Source organism: Saimiri boliviensis, chromosome 4 (assembly GCF_048565385.1).
Source record: "Saimiri boliviensis isolate mSaiBol1 chromosome 4, mSaiBol1.pri, whole genome shotgun sequence".
NCBI classification, from domain to species: domain Eukaryota; kingdom Metazoa; phylum Chordata; class Mammalia; order Primates; family Cebidae; genus Saimiri; species Saimiri boliviensis.
Window position 1 is genome coordinate 101,081,557 of NC_133452.1, and position 15,032 is coordinate 101,096,588.

The 15,032-nt window shown below is 55.1% G+C and overlaps 1 protein-coding gene across 4 annotated transcripts in view; it reads left to right on the plus strand.

Annotated features, from left to right (window-relative positions):
• The window catches only part of RAB44 (RAB44, member RAS oncogene family), a 35,100-nt gene that overhangs the window by 14,048 nt on the left and 6,020 nt on the right, over positions 1-15,032 (plus strand). For 3 of the 4 annotated variants that reach the window (XM_074397979.1, XM_074397978.1, XM_074397980.1), the window contains 9 exons: positions 1,836-1,944; positions 3,465-3,639; positions 5,293-5,439; positions 6,025-6,115; positions 6,489-6,584; positions 8,051-8,238; positions 8,826-10,945; positions 13,486-13,567; positions 14,912-15,026. In XM_074397979.1, coding sequence (XP_074254080.1) covers positions 1,836-1,944; positions 3,465-3,639; positions 5,293-5,439; positions 6,025-6,115; positions 6,489-6,584; positions 8,051-8,238; positions 8,826-10,945; positions 13,486-13,567; positions 14,912-15,026 — 3,123 coding nt within the window. Of the gene's footprint in view, positions 1-1,835; positions 1,945-3,464; positions 3,640-5,292; positions 5,440-6,024; positions 6,116-6,488; positions 6,585-8,050; positions 8,239-8,825; positions 10,946-11,461; positions 11,604-13,485; positions 13,571-14,911; positions 15,027-15,032 lie in introns of those variants that run through there. The other variant, XR_012517281.1, reaches the window with a different exon arrangement.

Below are 15,032 nucleotides of genomic sequence, written 5' to 3' on the forward strand. Positions count from 1 at the left end.
GGAGGTGGAGATTGCAGTGAGCCAAGATCGTGTCACTGCACTCTAGCCTGGGTGACAGAGTGAGACTGTCTAAAAAAAAAAAAGAAAAAAAAAAAAAAGTAAACACAACAACCTGAAAACTCACCAGTTCAGATCTCAAAGAGCTGCTCTCCTTCCCTGTGGATATAACATTCTTTTTTTTTTTTGAGATGGAGTCTCATTGTGCAGTGGTGCAATCTCGGCTCACTGCAACCTTCACCTCCTGGGTTCAAGCGATTCCCCTGCTTCAGCCTCCGGAGTAGCTGGGATTACAGGTGCCTACCACCATGCCAGGATAATTTTTATATTATTAGCAGAGATGGGGTTTCACCATGTTGGCCAGGATGGTCTCGAATTCCTGACCTCAAGTGATCCGTTGGCCTCAGCCTCCCAAAGTGCTGGGATTGAAGCAACGACAACAACAACACGATTAGCAGACCAGATTTTCCATTATTTTTCAACCAACAGGCATTAGGTCTCCATTATGCCTCCCCCAGAGGTCACCAAACAGGACATAAAGACCATCACTGGTTTAGACCAGACTATCATTACTACCACCAATGGGGAATAACTTATCAGTCATGTGCAGCCCCAAAAATAAAAACACGAAATTCACAGAAAGGAAAAAAAAGTAACTAGAGAAACAGAGAATCAGCAAACTCAAAGTTCTGTTACACTTGGGATTCCCGCTGAGAGCCAAAGTGTGTGGGCAAAGAGCCCATGGTACTTGTCCAGCCATGCAGATTACTTAGTGCTGCCAATGAGATGAGTCCACTGGGCCATCTCCATAGACCTTAGTCTGAAACTTGCTATACTTTTCAAAGGTGAAATCATGACCTGTGGGCCATGATATAGAAAATGAACTCTTACAAGATTTTATCGGGCCGGGCGCGGTGGCTCACGCCTATAATCCCAGCACTTTGGGAGGCCGAGGCGGGTGGATCACGAGGTCAAGAGATCGAGACCATCTTGGTCAGCAAGGTGAAACCCCGTCTCTACTAAAAATACAAAAATTAGCCGGGCATGGTGGTGCATGCCTGTAATCCCAGCTATTTGGGAGGCTGAGGCAGGAGAATTGCCTGAACCCAGGAGGCGGAGGTTGCGGTGAGCCGAGATTGTGCCATTGCACTCCAGCCTGGGTAACAAGAGCGAAACTCCATCTCAAAAAAAAAAAAAAAAAGATTTTATTTAGCTCATTGATTTTTTTTTCTTTTTGAAACGGTGTCTTCCTCTGCCACCCAGGCTGGAGTGCAATGGCGTGAGCCCAGCTCACTGCAGCCTCTGTCTCCCAGGTTCAAATGATTCTCCTGCCTCAGTCTCCCGAGTAACTGGGACTGCAGGTGCTTGTCACCACATCTGGCTGATTTTTGTATTTTTAGTAGAGACGGGGTTTCACCATGTTGGCCAGGCTGATCTTGAACTCCTCACCTCAGGTAATCCACCTCCCAAAGTGCTGGGATTATAGGCGTGAGCCACCATGCCTGGCCTCACATAATTTCTGGACACTGATCACCACACTCTGGGGAGGATTGGCTGTCCTTTATCCTAAAGACATGGAACTTAGGGCAGATACGTCTTGATTTTGGATGCAGAAAGTGAAAAGGGGTGGAGCCAGTTCAGGGCTCTGCTGGGAGGAGTGCCTTGGATGGGGTTGGGAACATCAAGCTTAGGCCCTGGGTCAGGTTATTGGGTGTGGGGGGGACTCTGAAATTGGGGAGAGGTGAGGTGGGGGTGGCTGAAGACAAACACCTCTCTTTTTTGGAGGGTCAGAACCTTCCTTGGTGGAAACACCTGCTCAACTTTCCCATTCCTTCCAGGTGGCCAAGTTCAGCTTCCTGGGTGGTGAGGAGCCAGAGATGATCTTCGACTGGGTGGATGTGGAGCAGAAGGGACGCCTGTCCCTGGAAGAATTCAGCTCTGGACTCAGTATGCCTGTCCTTGGAGGGCCTCTGGGCACCCAGGTGTCCTGTGCAGTGTGCCCTGCACGGGGCTAGGCTGGGTCATCAGAAAGGCAACCCTTTCCCCAGGGACTTTCACCTCTATCCCCTGCTGCCAGAGTGGTCCGGGCCCTCCCCTGTGCATCCTCCTCCAGAGAGGCCTCCAGGCTTGCCTTCTGACTCCTCCCATGGCTTCTCCCCAGTAAAAGGCTTCTCCTGAGCCAGAGGTCTTGAAACCACAGATGTGTTTCTGCCCTGAGGAGAGCTACATTGTGGCTTTGGTTAAGGGAATTCCATGGGCCAGGGAGCAGCAGAGAGTGATATTTAGGGGTGGGCGCTTTCCAGGTGCTGAGTCCCTACTGAGCAGGGCCACCCCAGTGCCTGCCTCTCTAGATGGGCTGACAAGACTTAGGACCAGCAGGGCGCAATCCTTTCTTGAATCCTCTCCCTGGGAAGACCTTCTGGCCCAGGCCATAGAAGGCGTGGTGTCCTCTCAGAGCCTCTGCAAGACACAGCTCAGCCTTCAGTGTCCACAAAGCCACCTAGAGTTCTGAGGTCAGCTGAGTCTCCAAAAGCTTGGAGGCCGGCAGAGAAGGAGGCCAGGAGTCTGCACTTATGGGTGGGGCCACTCCGGGAGGCAGCTGCTCCAGTTCTGGCAATGGAGAAGCTGCGAGTGGGGAGGAGAACTCAGAGGCCGGGCAGGAGGAACTGCCGGTGGGGTGCAGAGGGAGCACTGCTGTCCACGCAGCCTTGGGGCCATCTTCATTCCCAAACTGAGTCATGTCCACCATGCCGACAACTTCCTAGTGCCAGTGGGACAAACTGGAACCCCCTTCCTGGGGCCTGCGGGGTCTGCACCGTCCAGCCGCTGCCAGCCTCTTTAACTCACTCGGTGCCGTTGACCCGTCCACCTTGCTGGCCCAGCTCCTGCCGCACGGCCCCTGCAGTGCTGTTCTCTTTGCGGGCACACACATCTCTGGGGTCCACGTGGTTTGCTCCTTCTTGTTGTTCCCATCTCAGTTCCAGTGTCACCTCCTTAGGATACTCCTAGCCACCTCATCCTAGTCGATCCTCCCAGTCTCTCAGTGGAAATTACCCTGAGTTTTCCTTTGGTTCACTTAGCAAATTGGCTTTTTTTTAAAAAAAGTATTCTTTTCAACCGGCACTAGAATGTCAGCTCCAGGTTAGGGATTTTGGCTAATTTTGTCATAGTAGATATCCAAAAGATATCCCTTGACTAAATGCATGAAGAATCCATTCAATGCCATGGAGGTGCTGCATAATTTCTAGCAAGTCTTTAGGTGTCTCTGGGCCTCAGGCACTCATCTGTAAAATGGGGACCTTAAGTAGACTCAAGTTTGATTTGAGAAATATATGAATGCAGCCCTGTAGAGATGTGACTGGCACAGGGAGAATTACTTCTCCAAGGGCTGGAGCAGGGCTGGGTGGGAGGTCAGGCGCCTGGGCCCAGCACCGCTTTCTTCCCCTCTGTCCGCCTCTGTCCCACAGAAAACATCGTTGGCTCCAGCCAGAGCGCCCAGAGGCTCCGCAGAAGGAAGCCACTGCCTTCTAAGCGGGTATCTGCTACCACCAGCTTCCCAGCACTGGAGGAGGCCGACGAGGAGGAGAAGGAGGCGTTCCTTGCCTTCATGGAGCAGCTGGGGACTGGACACTTACTTCCCAAGTAAGGCCAGGGCAGCATGTGCAGAGGGACAGGCTCTGCCAGCCATTGATGGCGGGGGTTCTCCTGGACACAGTGCCAAGGGGTCAGGCGCTGGGTAGAGCCAGGTGCAAATCCCGGCTCGGCCATTGGCTAGCTGTGTGACCACACGGCTGGCTTGACTTCTGACCTCTGTTTCCTGGGCTGTGGAATGAGCCTAAAAAGCTGTTGTGGGATTAAAACCACGGGCAGAGGATGCCTGCTCACGGGGAGTCCTTCCCAGCCCCGCACCTCCCTGCTCTGTCCTGCCTTGGGTCACTCACCAGCAGGACTAGCAAGTGGGCATTCAGCCTCTCAAGGGTACTTGAATTCTTAAAACCACGGGAATTCCAGTGGCATCTGATTGAATTTCCTCGGCTCCTTCTATAGCTGGGCCTGTGAGCTAGGCATGGGAGTCCCTGAGGGTGCCTTTCTTAACTCAAAGTGAGGTTCCCTGGAGTTGGGGGGGATTTCAGGCATGGTGCATGCCCTGGGTTGAACAGGTTTGGAGACAGGAGCGCGTGTTCTCCCATTCATCTCAGGCTCTGGGTGTAAGGCGTTTGGCTTTGCTTAGAGAAGGGGAGCACAGGCCAGCACAGTGGCTCACGCCTGTAATCTCAGCACTTTGGGAGGCCGAGGCGGGCGGATCACCTGAGGTCAGGCCTTTGAGACCAGCCTGGCCAACATGGTGAAACTCCATCTCTACTAAAAATGTAAAAACTAGCCAGGCATGGTGGCACGTGCCTGTAATCCCAGCTACTCGGGAGGCTGAGGCAGGAGCTTGAACCCAGGAGGTGGAGGTTTCAGTGAGCCGAGATGGTGCCACTGCACTCCAGCCTAGGCAACAGAGCGAGATTCTGTCTCAAAAAAAAAAGAGAAGGAGAGAAGTGTCCCCTCCTCAGACCCCCAGGGTCTGTTACAATCATGGAGGGAGTCGCCCTCACCTACTGGCCCAGGTTTGCTCACCCCGCCTGCAGGGTTCTGTGAGGACACGACTCCTCACACTTGGCTCCCGGAGGGTGGGGCCAGGTGCTGTGAGGCAGGCAGGGTGGGACTTCAGGTGTAGACTGGTGGGGCAAGGGGGTGGGGAGCCTTTTACTCACTTGGCAGCTTGGCCTAGGCTCAGCCCCTGGCATCCATCCTCACGACTTAATTAGACCCACGTGAAAGCAGTTTTTTTCGGGCGCCAACCGTGTGGCAGGCCCCGAGCTGGTACGTTCATCAGGCGTCTCATTCCCCAGTGATTGCGTGGCAGGTATCAGCCCCTCCTCCCCATTTTACAAATGAGCCCAGAGAGGGCTTGGGACTTGCTGAAGGTCACACAGCCTCAGAGCAGGAGAAGAGAGAGGTCAGGTGGAAGCCTTGGGCCATGACGATCCCAAATCCCCCCATCCCACTGTTACAGAGTCGTAGAGAGACAAAGTGTGGCAGGGGTTTAAGAAGGGAGAGGGCACATCTGGGAACGGTTCCTGGAGGAGGTGGCATTTGAGTTGTATCTTGTAGGGTGTCAATAGGTTTGGCCCAGGTGCCAAAGTCTCTCGAAGCCACTGCCATGAAAACTGAGGAGTGGGGCTCCCCTTGCTTCTCTTCCCACCTCGTGTCCACCCCTCCCATCTCTGGCTATCCTTCCCTCCCCAGGCAGACGGAAATCTGGCAGCTGTGGGGGAAGCTGCGGCAGGAGGAGCCCCAGCTGGCAGGCAACCTGGCGGGCTTTATGGCCAAGATGACCAGCTGCCTGCAGGAGGCCCAGGCAGAGAAAGAGGCCCTGGAGCTGACCCTGAGGAAGTGAGTGGGGACCCCAGCCAGGTGTCTGACTCCAAGTAGGTGCTCTTCACATCTTGTGGAATCTGATTGAATTTCCCGGCTCCTTCCACAGCTGGGTCTGTGAGCTGATAGGGCAGAGCTGCACTGGAGGAAGAGGTGGCTCAGGGGGCCTGGAGGGTGGGGGACAGAGTTGGGAAAGGCGGGAGTAGGAATGGCAGGTGTGTCTTGGTACAGGACCCACTATGACGCCCAACTCCAGGGGTCCTGCGCCCGTAGATTGCAATGCATGTAGTGACCCTGGAGTCGGGTTATAGGGGCAGGAGGATGGTGACAGAGGGAGGTGGGGACTGAGTGATGGGGTGTTGGGGACCATGCGACAGGGCCAGGGGAACTGGTGATGGTTACAGGGTCGGCATGGTGGGATCAGCAGGACTGATGTCAGTCATATGGGTCAGGGGTTGTTCTCAGGGTGGCAGGGGTCAGTGGCTGCTGGCAGAGTGAGGCGGGCATTAGGATGGATCGAAACCCAAGCCCAGACCGCCCCTGCCAGCAGCAGCTCCCAGAGGGGCTGATGGGCTGCCCGGCCCCACCTCCTGGTCCTCCCAGGCGAGACTCTGACCACCACCGCGAGGTGCAGCAGCTCTATGAGGAGATGGAGCAGCAGATCCAGCAGGAGAAGCAGCAGCTGCAGGCTGAGGTGGGCTCCCGCTGGCAGCTTCCCTCCTTCCCACTGCCTGGGATGCCTCTGCCGGCTAAGTAGTGGAGCCAGTGACTGGTCAGGGTGGGGCGCAGGAGGCTGCTGGAGTGAGCCCTCTCCCTGCCCTGAGCGGCTTGTGTTCCCCAGAGAGATGGGGTGGGGAGTGTTGAGCCTGGGCCCCTTCCCATCCCTGCCAAGTCTCCTTGTTGCCACAGTCTAAGCTGGAATTGGGGGAGTTGTCTGGAGAAGCCTCCCTGCTGGGACACCCTGGCCCAGGCAGCCCAGATGGTGGAGGTGGAGTGAGTGGAAGAAGGGCTGGCCCGGCCGGCTCTTAGCATCTGCAGGGTGAGGGCTGAATCTGCCTATTCCGCAGAGCGACTCTCGGGGTCTGGCCTTCACCTCCCAGATGCAGGACATCCTAGAGGCCAAGGAGCGAGAGGTGCAGCGACTAGCTGAGGGCCAGAGGGAGGTGAGTGACAGGGTTTCCCGGAAGCCCACTTCCAAACAGGTTTTTAATATTTATGAGCCTCAGTTTCCTATCGGAGACGTGGAAATCAGAACTCCAGCCTTAGAAGGTACTGTGATGATTAGAAGTACTACATGTGAGGATCTGAGACAGTACCTGGCACATAGTAGGTGCTTTATGCATCAGTCGTTCCAGCTCTGAAACAGATCTAGCTTCCTGCTTAGGGTCCGGTGACCTGCTGCCTCGACACTGCAGGTCTTGTAGGCTGTAGTCACTTCCAGGTGGCACTGTGGTTGAGTGTTTGGGTCTAAAACCCTGCCCCCACTGTCTCTTTCTTCCTCAACTTGAAGACCACTGCCCTTGCTAAAATTGCCCTCTGCTGTAACCAGGACAGCAAGCATCCCTTCAACCTGGGACAAGCGTCCTCGAGCCTTCCCCACCACGGCCTGGGCTGGCCCTGTCACCAGCTTGATTTCCCAGGTGCCTCTGCAGCTGCTCCTTGGAAATCGAGGCAGGCCCCTCCTGCCAAGAGAAGAGATTGGGCTTTACATGTGAGGCCATCTCGTCCCCTGTGGCCGTGAAGCCCCACCCCTCCAACCATTCATTCCTTCACCCCACAGCTACTTATCCAGCACCTACCAGGTGCCAGGCACCGTTCCAGGTTCTCAGGCTCATGATCGACACATACCTCTGCCCACAGAGTTACCATCCCATCAGGGAGACAGGTGACATACATAGCCTATGAGATGGTGAGCAGTGCTAAGGAGAATAAAGTAAAACAGGGCAAGGGAAGAGAATCGTAGTCGAAGTAAGTGGAGAAAAGAGTCAAGGAAGGCTGGGCTGCGGTGACGCCATTGGAGTGAAGACCTGAAGAGGTGTGACGTGTTGGGGAAGGGCAGCCACTGAAGAGGCGTGATATGTGAGGGAAGGGCATCCAGGCAGAGGGAACAGCAGGTGCGAAGGCCCTGAGCAGGTGTGCTCTGTGGAAGTTCAAGGAACAGTAAGCAAACCTGTGGCCTGGAAGAGACTGAGAGGGGACAGCCGCAGGAGAGGAGGTGAGATCATGAACGGAGGTGAGGAGGCTTCCGGGAGACTGTGCAGGGTCCTGGAGGCCATTGCGAGAGTTTTGCCTTTCCCTGCACCTGGCCAGGCAGTGCTCCCTTTCTGGGTCATGGGATTTGCTGTTGGATCAGACGGGCTCAGGGCCTCTGCGGCCCTGGTGGTTTATGTTTCTCACACAGTCTCCCTGCCCTCTGTGCCCCAGCATTTCCAGTGCCCCTCCTGGGCAGGAGCTAATGGAGCTAGTTAGGCCAAGGAGGGGTAACCGCCCACTCCTACTCTAATTTAAGCTGGGTCTCCAGGAGCCTGGACAGGAGGTGGGGGGTCTGGGTCCCGCAATGGCCTTGGGAGGCTTTTTGCTGCCCTGGGGGCATCTGGGCTTCTCTCTGCTTCACCCTCTTGCCATGCAGCTGGAGGCCCAGCTCTCCCACCTCAGGAGCACACATCAGGAGGCTGCCTCAGAGAACCAGCAGCTGCGGGAGGCCAAGCGTGACCTGGCTGGGAGGCTGGAGGAGGTGCGGGGGCAGCTGCAGGTGACCAAGGGGCGCCTTGACACCGCCAGAGGCCGGGTGTCCTGGCAGATGGAGGAGAAACTGAGGCAAGCGGCTGTCTCCCTGGACTGGGGTGGACTCCAGGGGCTTCCTGGAACCAGCGGGGAACTCTGAGTTCTCTAAGGCTCTAGCTAGTGCACAGTGCACACACAGCCTCTTTCCTTAAGCCCCACACTCTGCAAAACTGGAACTATCATGCCCATTTCTCAGAGGAGGAAACTGGGGCACAAAGAAAGGGAAACACTTGTGCTCAAGACCACATGGCTGGAATTAAAACATGCATGTGTGTGCGTGTATATGTACACACACACACACACACACACACACACACACACACACACTCACTCCTAGCAGGCACTCCCTCTACCTGTAGCTCGGAGAAGTGGGATGGGCCAGAATGATCAAGGAAGGCTTCTTGGAGGAGGTGAGCCCTCATGTGGGCCTTGAGCATGGGCAAGATTGGATGAGGGGTGGAGTGGGGAGCACAGGCCAGGTGAGAAGGACTGCCTGAGCAAGGACCGGGAGGAGGCCTAGCCATGCGGGGAGCAAGGGATGCTGAGGGATGCCGGTGGGATAGGTGTGACACCACCTACCTGTCCCTCCCCTGATCTTTGCTTCCCTGCTTCCTTTTCAGTGTTCCTGGAGCAGGTGAAAAGGCCCCAGACCCTCAAGCTGTCTCCCCTGAGGAGGGCCCCCTGCCTGGGCTGTTTGGGGACAACGATGACTGGGACCAGCTCCTGAGCAGCTTTGGCAGCCCTCCGCATGGAGCCCTGCAGCTCTGCTGGAGCCCACCCCCGAGCCCGAGAGCCGCCCCGGGCCCCGAGACACCCCGCGTGGTCAGGCAGATCTCCATCTCGGGGCCGCACACTCTGCTGTTTGGTCAGGAGCCACCTTCAGATCCAGATAGGGGTCCAAGGACCCCTCCTGGGGTGCCTTTCAGTGCCAAGGACAGTGAAGGAATGGACCCAGATGAGCAGGACAATCGGGTTCCAAGGACCCCCCCTGGGGTGCCTTTCAGTGCCAAGGACAGTAAAGAAATGGACCCAGATGAGCAGGACGACAGGGTTCAAAGGACTCCCCCTGGGGTGCCTTTCAGTGCCAAGGATAGTAAAGGAATGGACCCAGATGAGCAGGACGATAGGGTTCCAAGGACTCCCCCTGGGGTGCCTTTCAGTGCCAAGGACAGTGAAGGAATGGACCCAGATGACCAGGACAATAGGGTTCCAAGGCCCCCCCCCGGGGTGCCTTTCAGCGCCAAGGGCAGTAAAGAAATGGACCCAGATGAGCAGGATATTAGGGTTCCAAGAACCCCCCCTGGGGTGCCTTTCAGTGCCAAGGACAGTGAAGGGATGGACCCAGATGAGCAGGACAATAGGGTTCCAAGAACCCCCCCTGGGGTGCCTTTCAGCGCCAAGGACAGTAAAGGAATGGACCTAGATGAGCAGGATGACAGGGTTCAAAGGACCCCCCCTGGGGTGCCTTTCAGCACCAAGGACAGTAAAGGAATGGACCCAGATGAGCAGGACGTTACCACAGAGCAGCCTGTTGAGACTCAGGACCAGGACGCCAACCAGGAGTCGGGGTCCAGACCTGAGGGCCGCCTCCTCTGGGGTCTCCCGGGACCCCCAGGTGGGGAGTCGGGAAGCCGGGTGGCAGCTGCATTCAAAGTGCTCATTCCATTGGAGGATGGGCTCCCTCCCCAAGTGAACGCTCCCCCTCCTCAGGGCCCAGCTGGGTCCAGCAAACAGATCCAGGCCTCAGACTCAGATAACAAGGGCCCTGGGTCTTGGGCTCCTCCCAGCGGGGCTCAGCCTGGGGCTGGAGCAGGACCCCAGGAACCCACACAGACCCCTCCCACCATGACTGAGCGGGAAACCCAGCCTGGACCCTCACCCACAACTGCCCTCGAAGGAGTGGGCCCAGGCAAGCCGCCTAGGCAAAGAGAGGCCCTCCAGCAAGACCGGCGTGCCACTGGCTCTGGGCTAGGATTGGGGTTCCAGAGGGCCAGAGCCCTTAGCCTGGGGCCAGCTGAGCCCTTCCAGGGCCTGGCATCTGTGGGTCCGGTGCCCACAGAGAGGCTGGAGCAGGGCCAGGCAGGCCCAGCGGTGCAGGACGGCCTTCCTGAGGGGCTCAGAGAAGCTCGTGGCTGGGTTCTTGGGCTGGGTGAGCTGCCTTCTCTCCCCCACCGGGGGCTGGAAGAGGAACCCAGGGCTGAGGAAGGAGAACAGGTGGACCGAGGTGGGCAGGACCTCAGTTCAGAGCAGTTGGTTGAGGCTCACCGCCTGGAAACTGCGCGTTTGGAACACCCTCAGCAAGAGTCTCTGCTTGTTTCTCTCCCGTCTGCCACACCCCAGGCTCGGGCAGACGCTGAAGCCCCTGCTCCTGGAAAACCAGCACCTCCTCCCGTCAGGGCTCAGCCTGGGGCAGGACCCCAGGAAGCCACGCACACCCCTCCCACCGTGGCCGAGCCGGAAGCCCAACCCAGGCCACCGCTCATGACCACTCACACAGAAGAACAAGGCCTCCCTCACTCCAGGGAGCCGAGGGCAGAAAGCATGCTTGAAGATCCAGGAACAGACTCCAGGGGGGCTGGGCTGACCCCGCCCCCAGGTGACCCCATGGCCGGAAGGCCCCAGGCCAACCCTGATTACCTCTTCCATGTCATCTTCCTGGGAGACTCCAATGTGGGCAAAACGTCGTTTCTGCACCTGCTGCACCAGAACTCCTTTGCCACCGGATTGACAGCTACCGTGGGTAAGGATGCTGGGGAGCAGGGCAGGGAGCGAGGGGAGACGCAGGGGCCAGGGCCAACGAGTGGGAGCAGGCCCAGACCAAGCCAGCCCTGAGGAAGCTGCAGGTTCTACCCTGGCCTCGGGCCCTGCATTAGACATTGTTTTATATGGGCATAATCTTACTATTTCACTAATCGTCTCTAATTATAGGTAATTTGCTTTTTCTGCATTGATCTGATTAGCTTATAATGTGCTACATCAACAAAGCACCCTGCAATTTGGGTGCCTGCTAAGTTGATGGTGAAAACCAGCAAGTCTCCACTCATGTGGCTGGTGGGCAGGCCAGAGCAGGGTCTGTGCTGGCTGGATTTGCTCATGACTAGCTCCAGGCTGGGCAGCCGTGGTCTGCCAGGAAGTCACATTGGGCACGCTGGATATTTTACACAGAATGTATTTGTCGAGTGTGGTAAATTAGGAAGCCAGCTGTCTGAGTTCAACTCCTAGCCCTGCCACTTATTAGGGGTCTGAATTTGGGCAGATGACGTCACCCTTCTCAGCTCCCAGATCCTCATCTGCACAGTGGGAACAACAGAAATGCTGCCTTCCTAAAGTAGGTGAAGGATTAGTTGAGTTAACGTGTCAAGATCTTGGAAAAACAACTGACACGTAGTGAGTACTCAGTAAGTATTAGTTATTACAATTATTATTATAAGTAAATATTTGATCATGTCTAACTCAGTGGCTTCTGCAAGAAATGGCAGAAAGCAGAGAGCTTCCCTCCCTGAAAGAATCAGGATATGCACCCACTGAACCTCGTACAGAATTACAGAAAAGCAAACCCGAGGGAATGGAGGGACACCCACCTAGGGACAAAGGTGGAGTCACGCCTATCTTTGTGTTAGAGCAGGGCACGTGCCGACTGAGGGTCAGTGCCAGGCCAGTCGGTAATTGACAGCCCCCCCAACAAGAGAGGCCCGAGACAGGTCCTCAGACTGTTCTTACCCAAGAATCCTTACCTGGGGAGCTAGTTAGAAATGCACTTCGCCCAGGAAGAAGAAACCTACAGCAGGGTGGCCTGACGTTGAGGGGGCTCACAGGCTCTACAAGCCTACCATTATTTTACTTGTTTATTTATTTTTCGAGAGAGAATCTCACTCTGTCACCCAGGCTGGAATGCTGTGGCACGATCTCAGCTCACTGCAACCTCTGCTTTCTGGGGTCAAGTGATTCTCCGGACTCAGCCTCCCGAATAGCTGACACTACAGGCATGCGCCCTTTCACCTGGCTTATTTTTGTATTTTTAGTAGAGATGAACTTTCACCATGTTGCCCAGGCTGGTCTGGAACTCCTGACCTCAGGTGATCTGCTCGCCTCGGCCTCCCAAAGTGCTGGGATTGCAGGTGTGAGCCGCCGCACCCGGCCAAGGCTACCATTGTTAATCACCTAAGCCGCTGTTTCCTGACCGCCTGGCATGCACCAGGCATCTTCCATACATGTCTTATTCCTTACAACAGCCCGCCTTAGAATGGAGCCTCCCCCTTCATTATGTGGTAAGAAGTTCCCACAAAATTCAATCCAGAAAAACACAAGCTGCACCATTGTGAAAAAACAAACAACAAACAAACAAACAAAGCAAGCCCGCACACACTGCCAGCCTGCTGGGAGCCAAGCGCTTGGTCTGCATCTGTCCCAATCCCAGCTGCGGTTTGCTGCCCCCTGCTGGCTGTCGTCTATTCTGGTTTAAATACCGCAGGAAACGATGCTGGCTTCATGAGTCCCTATTTCCCCACCGAACATCACCTTCCCTCCTTCCCGTCCCGCTTTTGCACAAATAAGAACTCTACCCTGCCTGCATTTGAGGAGAGGACCAGATAGAGAATCAGAGCCAATGAAGTTATATTTGAATGTGCATTTTCCATACCAATCCCCGTTTTACAGATGAGGAAAGCAGGGAATTGGAGACTTTAAAAGCCCTGCCCCCACACCAGAAGTTGTATCCTTTTTTCAGTTTAGAATTGCCGGCTCCCTGGGGCTGCTCACCTGAAACAGCACTTTAATCCTCCAGCCACCCTGCAGTGTGGCTTTTTCTAATCTTCTGCTTTGCAGACTAGGAGAGAGAGAGGCTCAGAGAGGTGAGGTGACGTGCCCAGCGCAGCGGTGGCCTGAAGCCAGCGCTCCTTCTGCCCCTCTGGGTTGCTTGTCTCCCCTGCTGTCTGGTTGACAGGGGAAGGTGCATGCAATAATCGCGGAATGGAACAAATAATTTGGGCATGGAAAAAACGAAATAATGAAAATTGTATTCTGGGAGGCCTGAGGAGTGCACGTCGCAGACAAGGTGCCTCGTGTTGGCACAGCCCGCCAGTGTGGCAGGGAGGTCTGGGAAGGCTTTTTGGAGGAAGTGTGTCCTCGAGGACGAATGGGACGCAGAGCTGAGGGAAAGCCTACAGCCAAGGGCCCCGTCGCACTGCAGCGGGCACAGGGGACAGGTGTACACGGGGGCAGGCCTCGGCTAAAGTCCTTGATGGCAACTTAATAAGCTTCACCCCTCTTTATGCGTCCTAGGAGTTGATTTTCGGGTCAAAACCCTGCTGGTGGACAACAAGTGCTTTTTGCTACAGCTCTGGGACACGGCTGGCCAAGAGAGGTAACGGGCACTGTCTATATCAGTGGCGGCAGGAACCTAGGCTGAGCACAGGGGTGCAGAGGGACTGAGAGTAGCCCCAATGACACGGGCAAGAGGCACCCACGTACAGATGAAGTGGCTGCCCCCAGAGGATTCAGGAGGTCCGGGAAGGAGAGATGAGTCAAGCCCAAGGCGGGGGAGAGAGGGCAGCAGAGCCAGCCAGCGGTCCCTCAGCCTGGCAGGGCTGATATTAGGGCTGTCCCAACGTGGTCATTAGGGGACAGCTACCCAATCATCTGTCCTTCTGAAAATGCTGCCTTTCTGCTTTCAGCCTAAGCAGTAGTGATCAAAACTTAAAAGGCATCTTTTATTTGATTCTGCAATTCCATTTCTAGAAATTCATTCTATAGATAGACTCATACATGACTATAATGACAAAGGGACCAGGACCATTTATAATGTCATCGCTTGTGCTATAAAACGTAGGAAACAAGCTAAGTGTCCATCAATAGGGAACCAGTTAAATAAAGTAGGGCCGATCCACTCCACAGAACACTATAAAGCCATAAAAAGACTGAGGACTCTATGTTACCGATAGGAATTTTTTATTTTTTTAGACAGAGTCTTGCTCTGTCACCCAGGCTGGAGTGTAGTGGTGCGATCTCAGCTCACTGCAACCTCTTCCTCCAGGACTTAAGTGATTCTTGTGCCTCAGCTTCCTGAGTAGCTGGGACTATAGACACACACCACCAAATTCCAGCTAATTTTTATATTTTTAGTAGACAGCGGGTTTCCATGTTGGCCAGGCTGGTCTGGAACTTCTGACCTCAAACGATCACCTGCCTTGGCCTCCCAAAGGTCTGGAATTACAGGCTTGAGCCACCGCGCCCAGCCTGATACAGAAATTTCTCCAAGACATCCTGTTAACTGGAAAAAAACCATGTGCAGAACACTGAATATTAATGGGTCTGATGAGTGTTTTACATTGTACTTATATAGAATAGAGGGGGAAAGACGTATGTGTATGGGAGTATATATGTGTGTGTGCATATATATGTACATAAAATATCTCTGGAAAAGTAATTAAGAAACTGATAACCTGGTTGCCTCTGGGGAGGGGACCTTGGTGGCTCCAGGATGGGGCAGAGGGAAGGAGACTTTTCACCGAGTTCTCCTCGAGACCTTTTGAAATTTGAGCCGTGAGAACTGTTACCTAGTCAACAATAACTGCACTGTGGGAAGGAAGGCACACGGACTCGCTCTGTGGGAAGAATTAGAAGTAGGTAGGTTACTTCTCCCAGTTTGCAGAGGCCAGGGCCTGGGGTTGGGATGCCTGGCGTGGCCTCATGCAGACTCTCTGGGCAGGTACCACAGCATGACACGGCAGCTGCTCCGCAAGGCTGACGGGGTGGTGCTCATGTACGACGTCACCTCCCAGGAGAGCTTTGCCCACGTGCGCTACTGGCTAGACTGTCTTCAGGTGAGC